The 23902-nt window shown below is 33.8% G+C and overlaps 1 protein-coding gene across 4 annotated transcripts in view; it reads left to right on the top strand.

The window, feature by feature from the left end:
* Positions 1-3512: 3512 nt before the first annotated feature.
* The window catches only part of heph (polypyrimidine tract-binding protein 1 heph), a 173306-nt gene continuing 152916 nt past the window's right edge, over positions 3513-23902 (top strand). For 2 of the 4 annotated variants that reach the window (XM_085818550.1, XM_085818552.1), the window contains exons 1-2: positions 6039-6113; positions 7786-7810. In XM_085818550.1, coding sequence (XP_085674676.1) covers positions 7796-7810 — 15 coding nt within the window. In that variant the 5' untranslated portion in view covers positions 6039-6113; positions 7786-7795. Of the gene's footprint in view, positions 3780-4010; positions 4147-6038; positions 6114-7785; positions 7811-23902 lie in introns of those variants that run through there. The other 2 variants (XM_085818551.1, XM_085818554.1) reach the window with 2 other exon arrangements.

Genomic DNA, 23902 nt, shown 5'->3' on the forward strand with positions numbered 1-23902 from the left:
TTTTGTCGCCAGACAGACGATTTCTCGCCGAATGTGGCAATCCTGCATTCCCTTGACATTTTATGGCAACCCTAAAACTGCTTTGCGAGAAAGCCATTTTACCGCGCCTGTACATTTCGTAACACGTATATGCAAAATACATAAGTATCGTAGATGCCTGCATTGTGAATAACTATTTTACTTAAAGTTGGAAAGTCGCTGAAGTCATTCTCCTACTTAAGCCAGGTAAAGATATCACTAAACCTGAGGGTTTTCGTCCTATTAATCTTTTGCCTGGTATAGGCAAAATCTATGAAAGAATTATTTTAAGAAAAATGGATCCTTATCTCGCCAAATTACCGTCCGAACAGTTCGGGTTTAGAAAATCACTCTCCACGACAAAGCAGCTTGTCCGCCTCAATGAATTTATTGGATCAGCGCTTCACAATCATCAGAAAGTAGCCTTACTCATGCTAGACGTGGCGAAAGCCTTCGACCGTGTCTGGTATGAGGAGCTGATATTCAAATTAATCTGCTTACATTTTAACAGGGACCTTATACTACTCATTTATTCTTTTATCAAAAATCGGAAGTTCTTTATAAATATAGACAAAGATAATTCTGTTCAGAAAAGACTCAATGCAAGAGTAGCTCAGGGGTCTATTTTGGGCCCAATCTTGTATATTTCCTTCGTGGCTGATTTTCAGCGTGTTTCCAATGGTTTAAATGGCGTCGTAAGTTGCTATCCTGATGATACGGCCCTGGGCGTAAAGTCACTTTGCGTAGAAAATACCGTAAATAAATTGCAGCGCATTACTACACAGATAGAACACTGGTGCACAGTGTGGAGAATCTCTATTAATGCACAGCAGTCTCAGCTTCTAATCATTCATAAAAAGGCCAAAAGAACTTCCGCCGCTGCCAGACTTAAACCTTTCGATGTTGATGTTCCCATACTGCAAAAAAAGCAAACTACTTGGGTGTCACTCTTAACAGTAAATTCACATGGAGCGACCACATTAATAAGGTTCGAGGTAGAGCTATTTCCACGATGAAAATTCTATTTCCGTTGACAGGGAAATGCTCCAAACTGGATCTCATGAGGAAGAGACATATATACACTGCTATTATTAGACTCATCTTTACGTATGCTTCGCCGGCATGGGCGGCGGTCAACAAAAAGGATTTAAATAAACTGCAAGTTGTTCAAAATAAATACTTAAAGCTCATCACCGAAGCGCACTTCTACGTGCCAAACGATACTCTACACAACGACAAAATTGAATGGGTAGGAGAATTCATCAATCGTATGAATAGAAATTTCTTTAATAAGGAAACGAATTGCTCACACTTACTAGAATTCAACACCTTAGAATATGTTATACCAGTGCTCCGCAACCTTTTCTCAACTGCGACGCACAAAAAATCTTTCTGGAATTTCGTGGCACACCAGAGTTCCAAGTTATCAAGGAAGTGCCGAAAAAATTCAAATGCTGACACACTTACAATCACACACACAACCACACAACAGTGAAATATATAAAAACATTTAAAATAGACATTATTAAGGAAAAATATTGTCATTGTGTATTAAATACATGATAAAAAATTGCAAAATGTCAAATACATGTATTTGATTGCGGCACACCTATATTCTACTCATGGCACACCGGTTGCGGAGCACTGTGTTATACTACCTGAAGATGTTAATATCAGACCTTATGCGGCTCACCTCACCCTTGACTCAAATTTTCCGACTTAATTGCACCTTATGTATATATGTGTATATAGTTATGTATATATTTTGTATTTCACATTTATTCTTTTATTCTCATTTTACCGCACTGACTTATTTTTAGTGAATAAAACTTTGTATTTTATACATTTTCTTATGTTTGTTATGTTGACATCAAGTCAGATACCCCCACTCTTATCAAGCCTCTGCTGGTCTTCGTTCTTGTTTGGTTTTCTAAAACCTTGTGGTGTATGGTCAACTCTCTTCACTACGTCCTCTTACTCCGTCCGACTGTTACGTCATGCGCCGCTTAGGCAGACTTGTCACTGAGCTGGCAACATACACATATTAGCGATAGCCCGGCAATATATCTATTGATTGATTGATCTTTAAGAGAGAATTTTTGCAGTAAAAATTGGCAATACTGTTTCTACCACGAGAAACATTGTCGCTGGAGTGCCCCAAGGATCAGTACTTTCACCATATTTATACAATATTTACTCTTACGATACTCCTGGTAAGGTTAATACTTACGATACTCCTGGTAATGCGATACTCCTGGATGGTGGCCACTTGAGCCACACAAATTACCCTTGAATTTTCGCAGATGATACTACAAATATAACCCAAGCTTGTACAATTACAGATATCCAGCTTCTTCTTCAACATTACCTTAATCATTTAGAAAATTGGCTCACTCTTTGGAGGACTGCAGTTAATACAGAAAAATCAAAGGCAATAATTTCTAAGGACAAATAAATTTCATACTACAAAGACCTCTTCTGTTTGATGAAGGAATTGACTGGGTAGACGAAGTCAAATATCTAAAAGTCATTCTAGATAAAAAAAATTGACTTTTCAGAAACATCTCAGGCAAACTGTGAAAATATATTAATATGGCTCTTGCAACTATGCGCCCACTTCTTGGCAGAAGAAGTCATATGGCCGCTTCAAATAAACTCCATAAATTTATACTTCGACCAGCATTACTCTATGCTAGCCACTCTGCCAAAACTCACCTTCCAAGTTCCAACACATCCAAGTTCTTCAAAAGAAAGCACTTAGAAAGATTATTAACGCGCTATAGTTCATTCATAATTCTTATATTTACCGTGATTTCAAAACTGTGTTAAAAAACTTACTAGAAATTTCTTCTATTCAATTCTCACTCATCCGAACACAACTGCATCAACTCTCGTAGATGTTCTACATTTTCCAGAGAAAAATACGAATACCCATCTAATATTCTTCATCTTTAACATTTTTTACTCATACTAGACTCTTGAGTTCAATGATTTGGATCTTCCATCAGAAATACACCTTATTCGTCGACTGATGGTGGCCACTTGAGCTTTATTTTCGTCTCATTTTGTTCATAGCACTCATTGTTCTTTACCGATGGTCTTTTGCAGATGTAGAGTCAAAGGAAGCAGTACTTTCTGAAACTCCAATTCACTGTATCTTCTTAGTAGTAGTAGAAATGTATGTACTATTACGCAGTAACTTATATGTTTAACATAGAAAACCAGCCTGCTTTGGGGGGAGGAACTCTGTTTTCGATTGTACGTTTAAAAAAAATTGGAGTGTGTGAAATGAAGAACACTTACGTTTAAAACTATTCTCTAAACTAAGGAAATATATCTGCTTTCAGCCAATATGTTCAAACTATTTTATTTATTATTGATGTCAGCAATCGGTTTGCAGCATTAAAAACCACGTGATATTTTCCCGCTTGTTTTGCATTTTCAATTGAAGTAAGGTGGTCACGTTTGGCAACAAGAAACTACATCGTTTTTTTACTCAACCTGTTGCGGAGTGAAAATTTGTTACCAAAAAGGCAATTTTTTTTTTTCATTGTCTAAACCGTAGCTGCATTTACTGACAATTCGTATCATATTTTTAAAATTCGTGTTAATGGTATTTACGCTTTTGAATCTCATATAATATATACAACAGGAAATTGTGAATTGTTATTTTCACAATCGCGCCATATTGAAGAAACAAAGACATATCGTTTGAATTAAAATTTTTTATAGAAAATCACTAGAAGTTGTGAAATGAATGGGTAAGTACAGTTTTAAAATATATGATATTCTGTTGTCTGAAAGTGCATTAGAAAAAATTTCAGACAGTTCAGAAACGTTATCAACAAGTTGCTTTCGTGACGCCATGGCACGTGTTGATATGTGATTATTAACAATGCTGTGGCATCCTCTCTTTGAAAAACGTGGACAAATAAAAGTCTGTTTGATGTTAATAACGTATTATAAATTGTAATTCATTATCTGAAATATTTTATGGTTTGAGAGAATTCATAATAGAAGTTTTTCACTCCTTCTGATCTTTGCTCTTTGTTTTGATTATTCAGCTTTTAGTCATGTTATTTAGCTGTGCAATGGCCGTAAATTGTGCAATTATTGTACTAATTTTAAGTAAGTAAATCTCTGTGAATGTATTATGAATTTAGTTCTTTCCGACTTGCGACTACGCGTGATAGATATTGATAAAGAAACAATTTCTGTAGTGCCAGTATCCTCCTCGTAGCAATTTTGTCAAATTTATTATATTTCACTAATTATAATATTATAGATAACATATTTGTAATTTTATTTGCTTCTGTATGTGATTATATCTCTGTAATGGTACATTTGTGTGAAAGTGGTGTATCAAGAATAAAATGATTACAAATTGTATTTGCAATAAATAGTATCAGTGATATATATAAAATTATGGGAAACAACAAAAAAATTCAAACAGCAAAAATAGTGATTAAGTAACAAAGTAATGTATTCTGTTTGCGTGCTTAATTTCATCCTGTTTTTGCAATTGTTTACCAATCGAAAATGAAGCAATAAATTACACGAGTGTTTTCAATAGTGAGTTTTATTTGCATTTATTTGTGCAGGTACTTTTGAAATTCACAATAAATCGTAATTTAACAGGTTTAATATTTTAAAAGTGTACATATATGTATTTCAAGTAATTTAAAGTTGTTGCAACGACATGCAAGTTGCTACTTTTTATTAGATGTAAGTACTAAAAAAAAAGAAAGTATATAAAAAGAAGTAATTTTAGGATTGATTTTATTAAATGGTGGTGCAATATTTTGATACTGCTGGATATAAAGCATCTTCAACATGTTTCAATGTTGAAAGACATTTGGTTTTAATTAGCATTAAAGCTGAAAAGTAGTTTCATGAAATACGAAGTGCTGAATGAGAGAAGAATACTTAATGCCATTTCAGAAATAGTGAGAAATCTACTTTGAACTCCGATCCAGAATTCATCAAGGATTTTTGTGAAAACTTAAGTTTTATATTTGAATCGCTAGATAGTTTTACAAATTCCTTATGCACTTCGTATAACAGGAAATTAATCACATTAATATCAATTAATGTAATATCTTTAAAAGTCTAATCTAATTAATGCCAATTAATGTAATTTCTTGAAGTCTTATGAATACAATTTCTTTAAATTCAAATATCAAATTGTACTGGGGTTGCAATGTATAGTTTAAAAATCTGTGCTCTAATGTATGGTTATGTGCTGTTGCTTGGAAGAAATAAATAGTCACATGATTTGGATGAATTCTATTAGAGAAATGTGCCTGGCAAAATGATATTACCTAAAATTTTCTGTTCGAGAGTGTGTTATAAGTTAATGTAAAGAATATAAATTCTCAGTTAATGGTGTGTTAAATATTTTGTCTCTCCCTATCCCCTCTCCTTTTCTGAAAACTTAATAAGAAAGCAAAGTACATTAGAATTTTGAAAGCACAGTAGATTGGAATTGATTCCATTCATGTTGTGCTTGGACAATTATATTATGTGCTAAGTTATAAAAAAAAATCATATCATATTCTTACAAAACGTATTTGGGTAAAATCCTAGTATACGGTGCAGCCTTGGCGCGATTTTGAAAATTATTGCCAACACCAAAAATGATCCAAAGAATGTCTATATATACACTATATACTATAGTGTATAGTGTATATATATATACACTATATACTATGTGTGTATATACTATGTATAACTATATATAATCTTTGAATGACCCGTTTACTACTCATCGTATATGTCGCGTTTTTACTGCTCATCATAAAGTCGCCAAAAGTAGCCAAATCCCGTGTGCACCGGATACTAGGATTAAACCCATATTTGTTGAGGTAATATAAGATTTTGTTGATCCACTGTACTTGAAACAATGAGAATATATTTTTCTTACGCTGATATATATTTCTTTTGATTCTATTTACAATGAAAATTATTTCATAATCTAAATTTAATCTATGCAGTTTTATTAATCATAAAATATTTTGCAGGGCTGAAGCAAATGCAGAATTCGAGAATAATGGCAATTTTGCTTTAAGAAATGGTGATATTTCAAGAAATGACACGTAAGTATTGTTTACTATAAGGGGAAATTGGTACTCTACTGTTATCGGGACTGGATTAAGAAATGTATGCATGTGTTTATGCATGTATATACAGGGTGTCCAGAATTAAACTTGATATTTGCGAGTAGTCTCTAGCAAAAACTGTATAGCGAAATTGCACGAAAATTCAGTAATGGCAGATTGAAATGATGGGAATTTTATCAAGAAAAACAAAACAATGAGTTTCAAAAACCACCCCTAGGTGGCATATCATAATTTTATCAAGAACATTCAATTAACCCACAAAAATTTACAAAACATGCGCAATATGGTATCCACCATTGTCTGCTACCATCTGGAAGCATAAAATCGCATGTTCAGCTGTTGAAAGCAGCATAAACGGGAATGTTACACACATGGCGTTCTATGCTTTCTTTAAGGTCGGAAAGAGATGTGATGGGATCATGGTAGACCATGGCCTTGAGTTATCCCCACAGTCAAAAGTTACAAGGATTCAAGTCGGGGCATCTAGGAGGCCAAGCTGTAGGAAATAGCCGACTGATGATTCTGTTGTCATCAGAATGGCAGCAAAGCACTTGTTTCACACAACGGGCGATGTGTGGAGGAGCACCATTCTGCATAAATGCGGTGGTTGTATCACATCCCCATTGCCTGACGAGCCGGAATAATATATGGCTCTAATGATGGAGCTTAACATTGATTGGTGACGGTGCATGTTACAGGCCCTGTGACACTGTGCTCTTTGGGAGGAAAAAAAAAAAAAAAAAAAACCTCACCCACAATGAAGGTTGCAGTAAAGCCACACAAAACCGTTTACATGCGAATAGTGTAATGTTTTATTGCTGATATTTAGTTGCCTTTCTCACCACTTAATTGAAGTGAGCTCTTCAGCCCAACAGTAAATAAATTTCAGCGCTGTTGTGAATGGAATTCTCGATCCACTAAACCAATTATCAGATTGAATGCCTGTTTTAAGTTTGCAATTCTTCACGTTGCACTGCTATATATTTTCATTGATGTAGAGTTTCATTTTGTGATCATTTTCACAGGTTCGATTATGAGGCAAAACACTTTTATTGAAAGTAAACTATAGAATTCTCTTTTACGCCTCAGGAAATTGAAAATAGTAAACATTTTTGGAACAGAAAATATTAATATAATATAAGCAGTTCAAAATTCACGATATATAACACCTGGTTCAATGAAACAGCAGTAATTCAGAATTCAGGGTAAATAACATGACTCAACAAACTGCAGACATTCAGAATTGATGGTAAATAACACATTGCTCAAGGAGACTGCAGCAGTTCAGAATTAATAATTAAGCCACGGTTTTCAACTATGTTTGGTGATATATTGCAGGGCCCTAAATTTCTGTAAGTACCATTTTTTACAATTAATTTATTCAAAAAATTGAATGGCAAAAGTTCAGTTTAAAGGAAATCATATTTTTGAAAATACTGTTCTTGTATACTTTTCTTTTGCATATCACCTTAATGTGCATGTCTCACTGTGTAATTTTAAGTATGTTCCGGTGCATGTTCTTCGGTGTAAGTCAAATTTTCAAAGTATTAAAGAAGTCAATATTTTTGACAAATATTTACAATATTATTTTATGAAAATATGTACAAATCTTTATTATATGCATGAAACAATTTTTTTTTTGTTGCAGTGGTCCTCCAATGGGTGGCGTAAAGGTTAGTATATTTAAAATTTTTAATTGCATTTCTTTATGTAAAAAACTACAGAAGGGTGGTAGAAAATGTTTTTGTTGGATGGTTAATAGTTATAAAAGTTAAGAATTCAGTTTAACAAAAATGATTTAATATATTTTTTCCCGAGACTGATTTGCTTGTTGTATTAACATAAAGAAAATTTCATGAAGTTTATTTTAGAATATTTGTATAAATTTGCAGAATTATAGATTAAACTCATGAATGCTTTTTATATTTATCATAATAATTTGGAATAAAAGAACTGGGCAAAGGTATTCCTTGAGCACTGTGCCATTAACACTTAGAATGAATGGGCTATGTAAATTGGCATCCTAAATGAAACATGTATATGGAATGCATCTGCTATTTATGTGTGAATAGTTTCAAGAAATGGGAGGGGGATAAAATCCCTGTTTTTCTTAATATTTTCTACTAAATTAAGTGAAATATTGATTTGAATTTGGAATGTGGATATACTTGCAAGACCCAAAATGTTTTCAATATTTATACATCAGAGTATCGTAATTTCACATAAAAAGCCATCTGACATTCCTTGTGGAGAATATAAGTTTTATTTAGCATGTTCTGTCATTAAAGTGAATCTTCTCTTCTACACTGAAAAATGGTTCTATCAGGGTTCGTAGCGGTACTTACAAGTGTTTATAGTCCTTATATTTGAAAATAAATTATAAAAGCCTTTATAAGTGCTTACGTTTTTTCTAAAGCACTTATTTTTTGTTTTTAGTGTTTTTTCTCTCGCATCAAAGCTGCAACAAAATAAACGACTTTTTCTTTTTTATCTGGAGCATCAGATTGTGAATCATAATTCCGGAAATAGCTTTCTCCGCATTAACGCAACCTTTGATTTGCACGAGTAAAGAAAGGTGCACATCGATTTATTGGTCAGAGTTGTGAAAGGGTTAGAAAATTCCGGTATATTTCACATACTTTTCCTCCCACCCACAGAGTTTGAAGACGATGATGCTGGAATTTACTCCTGAACTACCATTCAAATGTCTCCATGCCATACGTGACCTGGCGTCATCCCCCTCTGCATCTCCTATTTTGTCTCCTACTGAAGAATTAGAGCACTTGCTAGCAACTACATTTCATGACAGCCGGCAAAAGCTAAACTTTCTAGCTAAACTGATATTTCAACATTAAATTTTGTAATATAATTTAGTTTTGCATAGGGTTCATTTCCCCCTCTCAATGTAAACTAGTTCTATGAATTGAACTGTTATTTTCAATTAAAAATAATTGTTTCCCATGATTGAGTAATGCTGATTCTCTCTTTAATTACTAAATTTCTCAGATTTTGAATTACGGTTAAATCTCATTTTTATTTTAAGGTTATGCAGTTATGTATCTATATATATATAATTAAACAGGTGCTTATTTTTTTCTTAAAATGTGCTTGAAAAGTGCTTATATAGGTGCTTATTTTTTTAACTAAAATGTGGCTACGAACCCTGTCTATACTAAAGGTCAAATAAGATGACAAGACTAGATATACTAGAAAGCATATTTAGCATGGCATCTGCTGAAGAATATAGTTTTGTTATTTCTTTTAGTTGTAATTTAGAACTTAAACAGTGAAACTGTTGAGATGAAAACACTGATAAAAAAATTGGGCATTAAAAGAACGAACATTTCACCTGTAAATTATTTATAAAATACGAGGGCCATCCAGGAAGTAGATTATGTTTCCGTCTGTGTCCGCTAGGGGCGGGGCTAGCGCGGTCATCTTGGGGTCAGAGTGTTGCGCAGCTCAGTCTGCATCTAGCCGTGCTAGTGAGAGGTTCGTGCTGTGCTCCGTTCAGATACTGTGACGGTTTGAAATGTCTGCGTTAATTGAAAATCCCGCGAGCTGCGAGGTGCGCTCAGTAATAAGGTTTCTGACTGCAAAAAACTGTAAACCGATAGAAATCTATCGGCAGCTTCGTGAAGTGTATGGGGACAACATTATCACTGAAGGTGGAGTGCGTCAGTGGGTCATAAGATTTCAAAATGGCCGAACCAACGTTCACGACGAAGATCGAAGTGGGAGACCCAGCATAGTGACCGCCGGACTTCTCGAAAAAGTCGATGCTAAAGTCCGTGAAAATCGAAATTTCACAATAACGGAACTTTCTTTGAGTTTTCCACAAATTTCGCGAAGTTTGTTGCACGAAATCATCAGCGAAAAGCTTGGTTACCACAAGTTTTGTGCAAGATGGAAGGCAAGAAGAGGTAACGAAGTGGTTGAAGGCGCAGGCGGCCGAATTTTTCGACGAAGGAATTTCCAAGCTCGTACATCGCTACGATAAATGCCTTAATTTGTATGGTGACTATGTAGAAAAGTAGTATTTGAGTGTGGCTTTCATCTGTATATAATAAAATTTGTTTCCTATACTTTGTTTATTTTTTTATTCCAAAACGTAATCTACTTTCTGGATAGCCCTCGTAAAATATGATATGCTGCAATCATTTGATAACCAAAAAGAACAGATCCTGTTTTTGGCGAAACTGCAGATTGCCAGAAACCCAACCGTGCACCTCCCTCCAAGAAGAGCAATAAAGTAATTAATTAATTTCAGTTTGAAGAATGGAAACCAGTTGCCATCAGTCTCAGGATGGAATTGCCAACAATGAAATTTTCATTTCTGTGGAATTTTGTGTTGACCTTATGTTCATGTTTGTTTAGTCACTGTATTCCATCAAGAATATAATTATTAATGTTCTTATTAAATCATGTATGTATGGTAAAAGTATAGTTTAGGGTAGCCTTTGGCGGTACATGGATACCGATTTTGTGCTATTCTTTGAATCGTTATTTTGGCTTGCGAAGCGACGATTTTTGCGGCAAAAATCGCTGCTACACAAACCAAAATAACAAGACAAAACAATTCGACAAACTCGGTATCTATGTATACATCAACTTATTTTCACTTTAAAAAAAAATCCAAATTGCACAAAAATGGCTTTGCGCACTCATTTAATTTTATCCATGTACACGTCGACCTATTTTCACTTAAAAAAAATCCTAGAATTGCACAAACTTGCATTGCGCATTCCCTTTACTTTGTCCATGTACACATCGATATATTTTCACTTAAAAAGTCAAAAGAGCACCAAATTCTATGATGTAGGCAAACAAAAAATACATAATCTTAATAAAATACATTTTAAACCAAACAATAAAATAACATAAAAAAGGGAAAACATGTTAACGGTTTTTACGTTTGACTAGACGCATATCCTTCCTACATACAGGACACTTATAATGGCTACTAAGTAAACCTTCATTACACCAGTCAATTAAAGCTCCTTTCCCCTTTCACTCCAAAATGTACAGAAACTTCAAATTAATCTTACTACATTCGGCCAGTTTACCATCTTAAGAATCAAACCAACACACACCACAAAAACGCTTACAAAACATCCCATGATTCAAAGTTTCCCAGAATGATGCACCCGATTACGTCACGATAGGGTTTCCATAACATTCAACTACTCAGGCTAACATAAATGAAACAACAACTTGGCGATAAATCAAACAACAACTTCGGAATAATACAAGGGGTACCTTAAAGTCTACTCTACCCTGTATGTATTAATCTAAGATTAAGAGGAATTCACGCGTATCAGTTTGTGTTCTTTGAATTAATGAGTATAATACAGAGGGTGTTAACACATTGTTAGAGCAATTTTGGAGCCATTAATGCTTAAAATGGAAGGAATATTTTTTGAAATGTTCGATCTAGTATACTTTTTCTGGACTGTGTCTGCATCGTAATTTCAATCATATAAGGGCTTTTTGTAAAATTTCCAAAAATGTTGATTTCCCTTCCTCTTCCACAACTTTCCAGAGTTTATCAATAATAGTGGATTTTGACTTAGAAAGAGTTCTTTTTAAGAGACCAGAAGCACAATAGTTCATAGTTGAAACATAAGGGACTTTGCAGGAATACATTGAAAAGGTATACCTGTATCAATTTTGATTTTTTTTTTTTTTTTTTTTTCTTTTGAGGAATACAATGGTACTTTACTAAGTGTGACTTGTTGCTTTGTCTTGATGAAGAAGTTTTTCACTCTTTGACAGATTGGGATAAAAAAGTGAAATTTGTTCTGTAAATATTGGACATAAAACTTTTCCTTGATAGTACTTTCATTTCAACATTTTCCTCCCAATCTTTTTGTTTGATTTTCTATTGTAAGAGAATCCTGCAACACCACAAACTCCTCACTGAAACTTTCTTTTCCATTGATGGAACCAGGTTTTACCTTTTTATCTCTTCATCTTAAAAAATAATTAGATTTTTTTGTTGTTGTTGTTGCAATCATTTAGGTGAAGCCATGTTTTATGAAAGGTCACTGTATTTCCTGGTAAATAGGTTTTTCAAACAGGGTTATACAAATCCTTCTGTATTGAGCCTCACGCCTTTGTAAAAGCTAATGAACATTATGTTTTTTAAGCTGTAAATCTTGGTTTATTATTTATTGTTGCTACAGATATATTTAAAAACTTTGCAATTGATATTTGCTCTGGTGGATTCTTCTTTGTTGCCAATAATTTTAACTTTAAAAATGTTAGAAACAGTATCTGCCTTTTTTGGATATTAGTTTGGAGTCTTCTTTCCATGCAGAAGTAATGACTGATGGTTTTTCCTTTCTATTAATAATATTGCTCATTTTGCACTTAGAAATTTAACTCGTGATTTTCACAACGCTTTTGAATTAATGAAATAAGAATATTTCTCTTCTGAAAGTGCGTAAATATATCCTTCAATCTACAGCTTTTTATGTGCAACATTTTGAAAGAAAAATAAACTTAAAAGTTTCTAATTTCAAATAATAAGCTGTTGCCAAAAACATTCACTTTTTAAAATTCCTTATTGAAATCATTGTAAAAGTGTGTAAACATCTTCAGTAAATGAATGTGTGACATTGCTGCTGAAAACAACCCCCGCCAAAAAAATTAATATATTTCTAATAATACTATTTTGTAATAATGCAAAAATTTGAGAGACCTTATCTGTGAGTTCTGGGTGCTTTCCTAAAATTAATTATGCAATTTTATCTTTGCTGTGACTTAAACACACACACACACACACAAAACTCTGATTTATCTTAAAAACCATTTACAAATTTTATTTCAAATTGCAAATTTTATCATTCTTTTTCTTCTTCGATACTTTTATATCTTTAATTATGCATTGGTCATTACAGCTAAAATTTAAAGTGAAAACTTCAAAAAAGAGATTGAAATAAATGACAAACGTTCAGAGATTTATGGCTTATATTGCATTGAGTAATAAATGAAATCATTACCCACATCAACAAAATAATTTTTCAAAATTCAAAAAATTTAATTTGAATTTTTTAATTAATACTAAATTTAATCAATCTGTAAATAGTAAAATTTGAAAATTTGCACAAAATCCCAAATAGTTTTGCATAATTAAATTAATTAATGTACAGGGTAGGGTGGAATTGGTTTCAATGTTTGTTACTTTTTTAATAAACAGTTTATTACTTTTTCATGGGAAAAAAAAAGAGCATTTTGTTTCTAATAGTGTACGAATTGTGTTTATTACCTTTTCATGGGGAAAAAAGAGCATTTTGTTTCTAATAGTGTAGGAATTGTTATGCATTGTTAACCACTTGGGCTAAAAAGACGTGCCACACATGTTGAGATGCTTTTGTCTCAAACCGCGAGCGGCGTGAACACCACATCGATAGGCATTTATCGCGAAAATGAAAATAACGTGGTGCACACGTTGCCTAACAATTTGAGATTGTTTATTTCTCGAGTTACAGCTCTGGATTGCACTCGCAGACTGTTTATTTCTCGAGTTACAGCTCTGGATTGCACTCGCAGACTGTTTATTTCTCGAGTTACAGCTCTGGATTGCACTCGCAGACTGTTTATTTCTCGAGTTACAGCTCTGGATTGCACTCGCAGACGTGGAGTGACTTAAATGAGACACTTTACCGCTTGTTATATTGTAGCGCACGGCACCGCAACCATGAAGTTTAGTCGTAGCGCAAGTGATTCAAATTCCTCATGAGCACCACTTTAGTTTTTATAAATGGTTGAGGGTGTTTGCAGTGGACTTCTACAGATGCTTCTGCAACACATTTACAAAAAGTTAGTCAATTCACTCTTGCAGTACATCAAGAGTTTTTGCTTTTATGCAGTAAGCTTCCTCTTTCACCCTTCCTCCTCCAGAGGAAGAAACCTAACACCCTGTGATTTCTTCCTCCTCCAGAGGAAGAAATCACAGGGTGTTAGGTCGACTCTTGCAAGCCATTCCAGGGGATTCATGGCAGCTCAACCAGTATCCTGTAAAATGGGTGTTGAGCCGTGCCATGGATAGTAGGTGCAAACTGAGGCAGATTCCCATCTTACTTAAAGTTTAGGTCATTGTAATTGTCCCACTTGGGTACAATACCATGAACATATTCTTTAAACATAGCAAGGTACCATTCTGTATTCATTGTGTTCCGAATAATGTATGGATCCACAACTTTTGTGGAGGTTATGTGACACCACACTCTGACATCTGGGCAATGTTTGTGTTTTTCAGCAATTATCTTCAGGACCTTTCCTGCCTATAATAAGAGCTGTGCTGGGTAACAACCCCTCCAACATGTAACACAATTTCATCTGACCAAAGGCTATTACTGAAGAGATCTGACTAGTCTTCATACCAAGCATCATCTCCCCATATTAAAAAGTATGACTTCCTGGTAATGATGTGGTTTTCATGGAAGAAAATTTAACTCTTTCTTCAGAACATTTCAGTATGTCTCACGGTTAAACCACCTTTCATGAGATGGCTGTCTTTGTGATTTTTGAGGACTTGTTTTGAGACCTGTTTCCACATTCCTGAACCACTTGCACATTTTTTCCATGCTAGAGGGGTGACCACTTCTCCTGATACCTGCTATAAAACCTATCTTCATTGGCTTTGCATGGCAATTCCTTAGGGCCTTAGCATCTACCAAGGTACTGTGTCTTTTTACACTTCAGCACCATCTCTATACTTGTACTGCAGACTGCCATACTTTGTACTGAGATGCAAGGTGGGCGCTTTCATGTAAGATTAGATGTTGCGCCATGGTCCGCCACTAATAGCAGCAGTTACATTAATGAAATATCATGTAATAAATTCCTATATTGTAAGGAGTAAAATGCTTTTTCTTTCATGAGATTTGGTTTAAAAAGGTTTTAATCAATTTTCAATACGGAGTTATTTTTCACGCTAGATGCTGTGAAAACTGAAGTGTTATTTATTTTCATTAAACTAAAACACATCCATCCATAAACTCGGTTTGGATCAGAGAGTTCCTTGCCTGAACTGCCCTATCTATATCTATCTTCTGGGAACACTAAATTCATTGATAGCCTAATTTGAAGTGCAAAAATGATAGCAAGGAGTCTTACTGTTGCAGTTGATATAACATCTGTAGTCATCAAATACTTTGTCGGCGTAGGCTTATAGGTGTGTGGTGAATTTCGTAAATTATATCATTTCCTAATTTCAGCTACACACATCTATATTTTAATTAATGTGTATTAATTAGTTTTTAAGAGCTTATTTGTTAATTATTTATTATATGTTAAACTTCTGTTAATTAATTTATTGAATTTAACCCTCTGGCTGCTCATCTGGCGATTTCCACGGGCATGTGTTTATCTTCCTTTATTGAGGAGTGCATCTCGTTTAACCACTGAAATAAATTCTATACAGTCACAGGAAGTTTAGTTTATGTTTTGGTCAACAGATATTGTTAATTGTCCACTAAATTGCAGCATTTGAAGGAATGTGGTATTATTGCTCAAACTCCACATTTTGCCGCATTTTTCTTACTGAAATGGCTGCTAGAGAACATTCAGCAATTATTTGATTATTTAATTAAATGATTAATTAGTTTTTGATTAGATTAATAATTAGATTGATTAATAATTATATTTATTGAATCTGGTGCAAAGACTGTGAAGTTGGACTTTGCCTTGACTCTGTTTTGAACTCTTATCATACTAAACTGCATTTCTAAGGTATTTTTCCCTTGGTGCTGTATATTTTCTTAAATTTTATAATTTTACATTTTTATATTATGTAATAAATAGAAATTAACTGTAATTTGACTGAAATTTATTAAAAAAATTTTTTTTGAATGATAACATCTGAAATTTGTTTTTCTGGCAACTTAGTTTCTCATGATAAAAATCTATATAAAAAAATATTTTCTAGAAAGGAAACATGCATTTTTCAATTCTCCAGATTTAAAATATATATATATATATATATAAAAAATAAAACTTACACAATTTTTGAAGCGATTTCGATCCACAAATTCAGCATTCATAGGGTTAATCTTAGTTACCTATATTTTGGAAAGTCAGACACACTGCTTTTAGTTTTAACTTCTGGATTTTCTCGGTTGAAAGAGACAGCCGTCTTAAGTAATTTTTTTTTAGTATTATTTGAATTTAAAAATGCAAATTATTGATTTATCAAATTGAAAGGTATACACAGTGCACAGAAAAATTTTACTTTCTTGTTGAATTTATGTTTGTTAATCTTAAATAAATAGTTGAGAAATTATTTGAAATTACTTTTTTCATTATGCCTGAGAAGCCAAAAATTTTTCAAAGCGAGACCTGCGCTTCAAGTTTACAAAGGTGTGAGAATTAGCAAAACAAATTTGGTGTCAACATTGTAATAAGGTACTGTCAATTTTATAGAATAATAATACTGTAAATATAGTATACCAGTAAGAATAAATTATCAGTTTTTGAATTGTTTTATTCTTGGTGTGGGTGTTGAAATTTCTTGCCTCTTTTGAGGCATTGTCCGGAATGGGGCAGCTTCCGCCCCTACACAGGTGCAAGCTTGAGAGAGCAGTATTTATCTGCTTTTAATGGTTATTGTTCTGGTTTGAATAGAAACTTTTCTCTGCCTCGGAATGGCAACAGTGTAAACTGAGAACTTGATTTTTTAAAATTTATTTTGATAGAGCGTGAATGCAGTTGATGAGATGTAGATTACATTTTAGAATTTTCGATATTCAGTTAAATTCGTTTTTAAAACTAGATTGGGTATTTTGAATATAGAATTATCACTGAACCACTATTTGTAGAAATTTAAATGTTGCTTATCTCAAATAGGATTATCGTAGAATTCGGTTACATATGCAGCACCATTTGTATATTAGTCTAACATACATTAGCATGTACATTTTTGGTGCATTGGATCGGAAATCTAGCTAATATTCGTAACTTTGGATTAGCACATAGCAAGTGTGCGAAGACTGCCAAGGTAGGATTAAGTTTTCTATTTTTAAAGTACAGTGGAAGATCGTATCACTAAATTCAAATCAAAACACAAAGTATTAAGGACCACAGTTTCCAACTTACTAAAGAAAATTGAGACAGAATTAATTAAAGGTTACATTAGTATAAATGTATACCAATTAATAGAAGAATCAAAAACATTTAGTGATTTGAAAATTGAAGCAGAAGAATTTGAAGTTAATCTGCTCGGGAGTATGAAGAGAAAATCCATCTGTGCCAATTTAGAGCGAAGGAAAAAATTAAAGGAATTAAATAAACTTGAAAATTCTGATTAGCAAAGTATGAACATTCGTAATAAAACCACTACAGATTCCAAAAATGAAAGTAATGAATTTAATAGGCTTCAAAAATTAACCATCTGTAAATTTTTGGTGATACTAGCAATTGGCAGGAATTTCAAGTCAATTTGAAGTAGCTATGCATAGCAATGACTCCTTATCAAAAGTAAACAAACTTGATTACTTAAAGTCGTTATTAGGTGGGATAGCCTATAATGCTATATACAGACTTTCGCTTATAAATGAGAATTAAGATTCAGCTATAGAATTGTTAACTAACAGGTTTGGGGAAAAGATTTGGTAATAAATGCTCATGTGAATAAACTTAAGTCTTTCCTCTGTTAGAAATGTAAGGGATATAGAAAATCTCAGGAACCTCTATGATCAGTGTGAAACTCAAATTAGATGTTTAAAGTCAACGAACGTGGTATCTAAAACTTGTGGTAGTTTACTTTCCCCAATATTGTTAAAATTAATTCCATCAGAGATTACATTAGAATATAGTCACCACAGTAGAAACAGTGACTAAACAAGGAACGTTAACAAATTAAAGTAATTTTTGTAAAAAAATCAAAAGCTTCAAAAGAGATACGAAATTAAACGACAGTGGAGAAACAAAAGCAAAACACCGAGCGGAAATGATTCATAACTAAATGCATAAATCAAATGATTGTCTCCACTCTCCGCATGATAATGTGAACAAAAAGTGCAATAAACAGATGATAAAAAATCGCTTAGAACTTACAAATATATTGCTGCAGTCGCTAGGAGTAATTGTATATATTGTAACGAACTACACAATTCTGAGCATTGTGAAATTAAAACTGTGGATGAGAAAAGAAATATTTAAAAAAAAAACAAGCTCGTTGTTTTTTATGTCTTAAACTTCAGCATAGAATAAAGGAATTTAAAGAAAGAAAAATGTGTGAAATATATAATAAAAACACAATAGGTCTATTTGTTTCCAACTTGAAACTAAGTCAGGAAAAAAAAAAAAAGTATACATTAATTACACAAATAGAAGCTTGCTTGAACTCTCAACCTCTGTCACCTAGTTTGGATGATCCAACGAATCTTCAGCCTTTGACTCCAGATCATTTCCTAATCATGAGCTCCACTTTTGTCAATACCAGAACTGACTGATTCTGTTCTGTTCTACTATGTGGACTTTAATTCAAAAACTTAGAACTGATTTCTAGAACTGTAGGAAGTGTGGAATATCTTAAGGATTTAAACTCATTCAAAATGGAATGAAGTGAAATCTGATCTCAAGGCAGGGTAACTAGTTTTGCTGTAGGATAAAAACAAGACACCTATGCAGTAGACGCTAGCTCGCATTGAGGAGACCTTTCCTGGTCCAGATAGACTAGTAAGAGTCGTGGATGTCAAAACATCAGATGGAATCTTTTGTCGAGCCTTCTCCAATATCAGTCCACTCTCATTCCCAAATGACATTGGACAGCCGTTCAGCAGGGGCCGAGATGTTCTGGCTTGAATAGAAACGTTTCTCTGCCTTGGAATGGGAACAGTTTGATTTTCGTATGTAAGAATTCTACGAGCTGTGGCTATTAATATCCAGGACTGACGTCACAGCATGAAACCGATCAGTTGCCCGAGAGAGACACTGCTGTTACCTGGAAAGTAGTACATCTGCACATGCTCTCCTTAGCACGCGTCGGTTGTAGACACGAGCTTGGCTGGGAAAGGCGCTGGAAACGTGTATCTGGTGAAGTGTTGTTGTCGAAGTGGGAAAGTTATGTTGTGGAAGTGCTGAAATGAAGCAAAGGATGAATATCAAATTCTGCTTTAAACTGGGCAAAAGTGTTACAGAAACACATACAATGTTGAAGCAAGTGTATGGTGAACAAGCATTATCCCGTTCCCAAACTTTTGAATGGTATGGACATTTTCAGGACGGCCGTAAAAGTGTTGAAGATGATGCCCACACCAAAAGGCCAATTTCCGTGCGTACGCCTGAAACAATTGAGAAAGTTCACGAGCTTGTAACAGTGGATTGGTGACTGACTATTCGAATCCTGGCCAGTGAACTGAACATCGACAAAGACGTAGTTTGCCAAATTTTTGATGCAATACCTAGGGAAATGCAAGATGTGTTCCAGATTTGTCCCGCACTGTTTATTGAATGATCAGAAGCAAGTCAGAATGGACATGTGGGGTGAACTCATCGACAACGCTGACCCTGCTTTCCTGGATTCGATAGTGACGTGTGACAAATCATGCTGCTATCAATACGACCCTGAAACCAAGAGACAGAGCACAGAATGGCGGTCTCCCAGCTCCCCTAATCAGAAAAAAAATTTCCGATTTCAAAAATCAAAGGGTCAATCATGTTAATTGCTTTCTTCGATAGTGAAGGACTTATTCATCCTCAATTTGTCCCACCAGGCACTATTGCTACAGGATAGTTTTATGCAGAAATTCTTGCCCGACTCCGACAAAGAATTCACAGAGTACGTCCGTGTTTTCAACATAATGGGAGCTGGTTTCTGTTGCATGACAATGCCCGCCCCCCACATTTCAATTCCAGTGAAGAGGTTTTTGGCCAAGCACGAAGTCGTGGAGTTGCATCATCCGCTATACTCTCCTGACTTGGCCTCGCAGACTTCTTTTTTTTTCCCAAACTCAAAACTGTGATCATAGAAACACACTTTCTGGATGTTGAAGACATCAAGAAGAACATGACGTCGACATTGAAGAGCCTTTCGAAAGGGGACTTTAAAAGTTGTTTCCACATCTTGTACAGTCGAGCACAGAAGTGTATTACGGCAGATGGGAATTACTTCGAAACATATTGAAAGGTTACGTTTTTCACATCATCTGTTTTGGTGTTATTAGAGTAGTAGTAGTACTGGATATTAATAGCCACATTTTATATTTACGATTTGTTTTTATGCAGCTCGAATGCTGCTGATATATAGATTAGATTTTAGAATTTGTGATATTCAATTACGTTCTTTTTTAAACTAGATTGGATATTTTAAATGTAGAATTATCACTGAACCACTATTTGTAGAATTTTTGATGCTGTTTGTCTCATAGGATTATCATAGAATTCATTTAGATTCGCAGTGTCGTTTGCATATTAGTCTAGTGTACATTAGTGTGTACAATTATAATTATCTCTGTGCCAGTTTTCATGGGTGTGCACAAAAGGAAAAGAATTTGTGTGTATAATTTATAAAGGCTAAATTTGCCTTATCCGCTGATGGTCCACCAGAATTTTTAGGGAAGTTCCATGGCTTTAATTAAGAAGTCCTCATACCACACTTGTTATGAATATCTGTTATAGTAAGACTAAACTGAATCATTGCCCCTTTCCGTCTCCTGTTTTTCCTTAAGCAAAGCCGAGGTTCAGTTGGCATAGCTCATTTGTAGTTTTCCAACAAGAGCGGCTTTTTTAAGTTTCATGACAAAGGGCCTCTCTTAAACTATGTGGATCTACCAGTCATTCTAGGTATACTCTTTCTTGTAAGAGAAATGTGATTGTCATCTTTAATATAATTTGCTAGCATCTGCTTCACTGTGCATTAAGGATTGTGCAAGGAAACACGCTTATTAATACAACTGCTGGTGTACTAATTGGAACAGATTTTTTTGTAACGATGTCTTAAACTGGTGCAGTGATGGCAGTTTGAGACTGTACACACTACTTCAGGCATGTGTTAGATGCCATAGGAGTAAACACTATCTTCTGGATTGTGTTATCCATCATCATATTAGACAGTCACTAAGCTTATGTCCTAGGCTACCACTGGATGCGATGAATGATCTCATCTGGTAAGAATTGAAGGTATCCTAATCATCAACCACTTCAATAGGAAATTTTTGAAGACTGAAGGCCTACTTTATTTATTTAGTTAGTATATTTGAACAGGACAGTGGACATGTTGCTAGGAAGAATGCTGAAGGTTTTGGATCATGCCAGATGCTGTTTCTTCATTGATTTGCCCATTTACAATACATGTCAAAATTGAATGTGTCTGGGATTTGGTTGGCCAGCAACAGTTTCATGACATTCATCTAGCAGCCAATGGAACTCAACTTGGGCTTTGACTTAGAAGCACTATGTAATGTTATTCCTAAAGTACACATTCAGAGCCTGCTAATTCAAAGCTACGATTAGTTATGAAATCTTACTGTTGCATATAGTGGCTTCAGCAAATACTGATCCGTGACATTTGATATTCTTGCATTGCTGTATAAATTTAATTCTTTCTTTTTATCTTTAGTATCACTATCTTTTAGTGTGGCATTTTGTGCAGACAGCAGTGTATTTTTAATTTTGCTAATGAAATTGTTAGAATATAGTATTTGTATATGCATGCCATATTGTGTGCATATATATGTGTATGCATTGTAACATCTGTAAGTTAATTCTATCGACTACCTGGAAAGTTCTGAGAAAAAGAATATTTCTAACAACCACCTCGAAAGTTTCCAGAGAAAAAGTATTTTTTAATGAATTCTCGGAAAGATAAACGTGACCTGCAATCACGAACCAATCTCAAGTTTTCCTCCCCTTATAGTTGTCTGAAGGAGAGACATTGTTCTGTTCTTTTACATCCATTTATAGGTGTATTGTCTCAGACCACCCAGTTTGAGACCTAAGTTTTTTCCAGGTCTGTCATCATTATATCCAGTTTTTAATCAAGGTGCTCCCGCTCAATCAAGACACTCTTAAAAATTACGAACAAATGAAAATCCTGGAAAACATTCCGAAAATAGTTATGTGGTATATTATAGCATAAGTTCCGTGGTCGAATTGCACAGATGCAGAGTTTGAGCTGTTTTTTTTTTAAAGCAAAAACAGGTTGCTGTGTATCTGGGGTGAATAATTGCAGGAAAAAAGTTCTCAGTAGAAGGTAAATGTTTGATTACTGAAGATTCTTTCTTTTTAAATTTTATTGATTTATTGCATTTATGTGGAAATCTTAGTGTATCATGATTTTGAAAATGGATTGGCTAAAAAAATTAGTCAGCAAAGAATTTGCAAATGCTCTTAAGTTGCCAATTTGTGACTTTTCAGTCGAGTTGTAGATAATCATAAAGTACCCATTAAATGTTCTGAATAATTGAAAATTTGGATTTCTCTCCAGAAATTTTCAGGATTTTTAAAATGGTGTTTCAATCACCCCTTAACAATAAAATGAGCTGTCCTCCCCCCCCTTCCCCCCGCCAAAGAATTGTGCTATTAGCAAAACATTTACGAATGTTCTAATTCTTACATACTGAAATCATAAATCACTTAATATGTTATGACAGGGTTTGTACAGTCCTTAAAAAGTATTTGAAATCCTTGGGATTTTTGGTCCTTCAAAGTTCTTAATTGCGGCCAAAATCAGCAAAAGATCTGTAATTTTATCCATCTGACATTTCTGTCTGTGTTTTATGACTGCCAATTTTGAGTGCGAATTGATATTTTGGAGGAATATTTTTTGCGGATTTATTGACAGAAATTTATTTTATGAGCTAATGTTTGAATTCTTTTCTACTTAATATAAAGGTGGATAGTGGAGTTTTTGGCACGAGGCCCTGCCTTGGTTACAATATAAAAATTTCGAAATAATTTCTCACTTGTAAATGAAGAATTCTGAAAATATTTTGAAGAAATATTTTTTTAGTGTTTTATATTTTTACTTTATCATCAAAAACAATTTTTGTTCTTTTGGGATACAAGTTCTTGTATTATGCAGCTCTAAATTTGGTGATGTGAACATTTTGGCTATTTCAAGAACAGTTTGCATACAAAATGTTTTATTTGTGTATTTCTGAATTTTTTGACAAGTATTGATAAGTAGCATAAAATAATAATATATTAAAATTATATTTAAGAAATATTAAATTGAAACATTTTTATTTTTCTTCTGCTGTATTTTAAAGTGACATTATTTTCTATTTTGGCGACTTAGGGATATTTTGATTGTGAAAAATAAAGAAGGTATTAAATGAAATTTCCGAAACACTTTTTAGAAAAAACAAAAAATGCTACTTTAATTATTTAAGAGTTAATTTCATTTGTGTCCTTTTATGTTTTTTTCACAATAAGAGCTCTTTTCCGTGTAATTGTTTAAAAATATTTATCATTTTTCTCTAAAAAATTCACCCCACAAATTTCTCCTCCCCCTTAAAATGCTGAAAATTTTGCCATACTGGCTCTGGCATCCTCCCTGACCTTATATTGTTTCTTATTTATTTCCAATACTTATATTATTAAAGAAATTAAGTTACCTGTTTTCAATTATGTAGTTAGTTTCTTCAATTTACAAAGGCATCTTTAATTAAATCTGTAAATTATAAAATGAAGAGGAAACTAACTGACTGAAGAGAGAGAATTCTTTGTCAAAGGGGTAACATCATTGAAATATTAACGAATTAGGGGATGAAGCAGAGAAACTAGAGAGAATAGCTAAAATATCTGGAAAATTTCCA

This window comes from Stegodyphus dumicola, chromosome 6 (genome assembly GCF_044657685.1).
Source record: "Stegodyphus dumicola isolate Sdum_Otavi_A_Nest chromosome 6, ASM4465768v1".
NCBI classification, from domain to species: domain Eukaryota; kingdom Metazoa; phylum Arthropoda; class Arachnida; order Araneae; family Eresidae; genus Stegodyphus; species Stegodyphus dumicola.